The 4,567-nt window shown below is 41.7% G+C and overlaps 1 protein-coding gene across 1 annotated transcript in view; it reads left to right on the top strand.

Moving 5' to 3' along the window:
• Positions 1–4,153, top strand: part of MAP4K4 (mitogen-activated protein kinase kinase kinase kinase 4) — a 268,380-nt gene extending 264,227 nt beyond the window's left edge. The window contains exons 28-31 of the mRNA XM_006870766.1: positions 879–1,028; positions 1,554–1,713; positions 1,936–2,075; positions 4,070–4,153. Of these exons, the coding sequence (XP_006870828.1) occupies positions 879–1,028; positions 1,554–1,713; positions 1,936–2,075; positions 4,070–4,153 (534 nt within the window). The remainder of the gene's footprint in view (positions 1–878; positions 1,029–1,553; positions 1,714–1,935; positions 2,076–4,069) is intronic.
• Positions 4,154–4,567: the final 414 nt, after the last annotated feature.

Here is a 4,567-nt window from a genome sequence, read left to right as displayed (position 1 = left end):
CAATAATTTCTTCAACATAGCCCCTAAGGCCATATTTGGGGGGCAAGAATGTAATGCCTTTTCCTCCAAAATGGTTACATTTACTTATTTCAAAAAATAGTGTGGATATTTAACAAAAAGGATAAGCTTCAGTTACTTAAAAAATTAACATATTTAAATTACCCGATTCCCCAGAGAAGCCGGAAGAACACAGTTACCATCTTTATTTTTTGTTGTTGTTTTTAAAAGCAGGGAAACACACACACAACTGTTATTGACTCAAAATAATGGGTTATAAAATTACTTTTCTGAGATCTGATTTTGATATCCATTATGGATATCAACGCAGCTTTAGCTTTGCTGGTTGCATCTCTAAGTGTCATCATATTGACTTCTGTTGTCTCATCATCATTATCCCAACCATGTGAGCTGTGGCCTTTGGCAACCTTATTTTTATAGTCAAAAAAAATTGAAGAGATCAGTATAGCTTGAAGTAGTAACTACAATGAATATACTGTGAATTCTGAATCTGTAACTATGAACAGTTGAATAGTATGTTACAGAAAGTCCTCATTCTCTGCTTTTATACATTTTTTGATTGGACAGACAATAAGGGCAGAGAATTCTTGGCATGGATGGGGGAATTTGGAACATGGCCTCTGGAAGGAAAAGTTTTCCAGAGGCTGATCCAAAGACAAAAACATAAGAAAAACTGGTTGTGGTTACTCTAGTATGACACAGTAATTAAATAAACTGAGTACATTGGTTCTCGCTTATCTAGTGTTTGTTGTTTATTGTTGTTAAGTGTCTTTAGGAGTCAGTTCCAACTTGTATGCTATTAGAAATGTTTTACTTGTTTCTTATTTCTCACTACTGCTCTCTCAATGACTTCTTTGCAGTCATTTGGAGAATTGTTACATAAGCCATTATTGGTGGATCTCACTGTTGAGGAAGGCCAGAGGTTGAAAGTGATCTATGGATCTTGTGCTGGATTCCATGCTGTTGATGTAGATTCCGGATCCGTCTATGACATTTATCTACCAACACACGTAAGAAAGAACCCACACTCTATGGTTGGTTGACTGGCTTCATTTTGTTTTCACTTTTTTCTTTACGCTGCTTAGTGAACTAACACAAGCAGGGATTCCTCACTTCCCCGTGGTGTGGGGGTGAGTATTTATATGAGACGCCATTTTCAGTAGGTTCCTTGTTTTGAGACAAGTAGAAATCCACTTTCCAAGTGCTCCAAAGCCCTTGCTTTGACTAACACGGGATGGATTTGGGGCCGTTGCTGACAAGTCAGAGGGTTCCTGGATTGGGAGCATGTCTATGTACATAACTTCTCAAATGGGGCCCACAATCACAAATGTTCCAGGGTCCATAGAGTATACAACCTGTTAAAGATAAACTTTGGGATGTATAGCTTGAGGGTTCTCCAGAATGTTGTATATTTGCTGTCCTTAGCAGCAGGAATCTGGTAGCAGTGCATGCACCATTGACAGTCTTGCTGGGCGCCTTTGTTGGGCTGGAAGTAACCACAAAGATGTTTCCCTGTACTGGTTCCTCCTCTCTAGATCCAGTGTAGCATCAAACCCCATGCAATCATCATCCTCCCCAACACAGATGGCATGGAGCTTCTGGTGTGTTATGAAGATGAAGGGGTTTATGTGAATACATATGGCAGGATCACTAAGGATGTGGTTCTACAGTGGGGAGAAATGCCAACATCTGTAGGTAAGTATCTCTCAGGGGAAAGCAGCGCAGTCTCAAAACTGGACCACTTTCTCTAAAGTTGCATATATTTACATATAATTGGGCTACAAACAGTTTACTAAAAAAATGCGGCAGTAAAAGATCACGGAATTTTTTTACGAACTTTTTGGAGCCCCCTTGTATCAACATATCTTCATAGCAGTTTATCTTATGTCAATATTTGTTTTTTCCTTTCTCATAAAGCATATATTCGATCTAACCAGACTATGGGCTGGGGAGAGAAGGCCATAGAGATCCGATCTGTGGAAACTGGACACTTGGATGGTGTGTTTATGCACAAAAGGGCTCAAAGACTAAAATTCTTATGTGAACGTAACGACAAGGTAATAATTTTCTTTTGACTTTTTCTTATTTGCCACTATTGTTTAGTGATGGCCTCATACCCTTAGAATTTGGTGTGAAGTCTTCCTTTGCGATTTTGATAGATTCTGAGATAAATTCATCAAAGGATTTTTAGAAGTAGCCCTGTAGACACGTTAAGAGGAACTTGGGATATATTTTGTTTTGTTTTTGCCTTGAGAGACTGGAAGTATTTCTCTGTAAGTCATCACATGTTGGTTTTATTTATTTTTTTCTGTTTTTAACCTCATAAGGTGAACTGTCTAGCTGTATTTGAATTAGGATAACTGAAGGTTACCCATAACCATTGCCATTGAGCCAGTTCTGACTCGTGGTGACCTTGTGTGCGCCAAAGGGATTTCAGTGTCTAGTTTCTTGGAAGTAATTGGCCAGACATTTCTTCCAAGATTCCTCTGAAATCTCTAGCCTTTTGGTTATTTTTATTAAGTGCCATCGAGTCATTTCCAACTCATAATGACCCTGTACAGGGTTTCCAAGGAGCAACTGGTGAGTTTGAACCACCAAGCTTATGATTCAAACAGACCTTGCAGTCCAGGGCTTTATCCCATAGTGCCATGCCAGGACACCAGAGCCTTTTGGTTAACACTGTTGATTTAGGTGAATGGGATGATTTTGTGACTGGAAGGAACTGCCCATGCAGTTTGGGGTAAATGGTTTCCCTCTCTCGATAGGAGTCTGACAGAGAAATAACATTTGTTAGTCTGCTTTAGAGCAGTAAAACAGTGCTGTCGTTGGCATGTCATAAATGCCCAACAATAGACATCGTTCTTATATGCAGAAGCACCAACACCTCCTGCAGCTGAGACCTTAAGGTGACAGAACCCCAGTTAAAGCCTCGGCCTTTCACAACTGCTCAGAAGCTACCCACTCCCTGTGAGTCCCTCCCACAACCAGCCTTGAAGTGGAGGGATGAGCAGATGGCCAAGTTCCTGTCCTGTCTTAGTCTGCTTTGGGAAGGGCATCTCAGGAGGAAATGATTTCTAACATGCCCACCATTCTTTCTTGCCTGCCCATCTGGAGAAAGGCATGTCTTACCAGCCAAAACTACAATATGTCTTTAGAAACTTGCCTCTTAGAAATACCTCCACCTTTTCCTCACACTGAAGTATATCATTCCTCCTAGCAACCATCCCATAGGTCAACTTCTGGGATATTAAACAAACAGATTTGACATGGGGAAGGAGGGCTACACATCTTTCTTTGGCATCTCTCCTGCCTTCCTTGTGCTAAGCACACACGCTCCCTCTCTGCCAGCTGTCTTTCTCCTGCAGGTTTACATCTCGTTTGCATCTTTCTCTTACATAACATCTCCCTAATCTGTTACCCGGGAAAGTCCATACGGCCCCGGACTGAATTTAAGATTTTGTCAGCTGTGTGGCTTAGATTTTCCCAAGTATATTAAATGTAGTCATAACTGTAAGATTTTTTGAATTTCAGACATTTAAATATGTTTATCCTTTTGATGTTATCTCTTAAGATTTAGTGGTACAAGGCACAGCCATAAAATAGATTACTTGAGTGATGAGTCAGATGAAGTAACTTATATAGTTTTGCTTAGTTGTTGAAAGGAGAGAGAAAATTAAAAATTAGATTCCTGAAGAATCCTCCCATGGCTCGTTGAAGCTTTCAATAATATCTTTTAAAAGATAACAGGTAGAGGTGGAAAGAAATAGCCCATTTTCAGAAACATCTTTTTCTCTCCCCTCCCTTTGAGTTCTCACAGTGTGACATTATACAAGAAGTTACCTGGCTAGTAAGCCTTCTGACTGGTTAAAGTTGACCCCAGTCCAGATTTTCTTGAGAAATGGCTCTTTGAGATTTTATACTTCCAGCATTTGGATCTGTTGAGGGAGGCTTTGGGTAACTTGACTGGGGAGCCCTGTGAAGCAGCATTGCCCCCTAGGAATGTGTTGTGTCACATGGTAAACAGCCTTCTCCTCTCTCTCTCTGTCCACAGGTATTCTTTGCCTCTGTCCGGTCCGGCGGCAGCAGTCAGGTGTATTTCATGACCTTAGGCAGGACTTCCCTTCTGAGCTGGTAGGAGCGTGGCCATCTGAGGAGTGCTGGCCTCCAGAGTCCTCAAGATCCTGAGAACTTGGAATTCCTTGCAACTGGAGCTCAGACTGCAGCAGAGCAGTCCAGGACAGCTGTGTTTGCAGACCTCCCACGTTGGGCCCTGTCTCTCCTTTCCTGTCTACTCCTCCTCCCAGTTGACCACCCCATTCTCTTCTTTTCCTTACTGAAAAATAAATCAAGGCTGCAATGCAGCTGGTGCTGTTCCGATTCGACCATCAGGTGCTATCAGTGTTTGGGATTGAGCATCAGACTAGAGCAGACAGACGCCTTTCCTTCAGCCCCAGAATTCCTTGTCTCTGAACGGCTCTGTTGTCTGGGTGGCTGAGTGAAGGTGGAGACGATGTACATGCTGTTGGTTTTATTGGAAGTCGGCACAAGG

Source organism: Chrysochloris asiatica, unplaced genomic scaffold, assembly GCF_000296735.1.
Source record: "Chrysochloris asiatica unplaced genomic scaffold, ChrAsi1.0 scaffold00150, whole genome shotgun sequence".
NCBI classification, from domain to species: Eukaryota; Metazoa; Chordata; class Mammalia; order Afrosoricida; family Chrysochloridae; genus Chrysochloris; species Chrysochloris asiatica.
The sequence above is the reverse complement of the archived record's forward strand: the minus strand, read 5'-3'. Positions and strand labels throughout refer to the sequence as shown.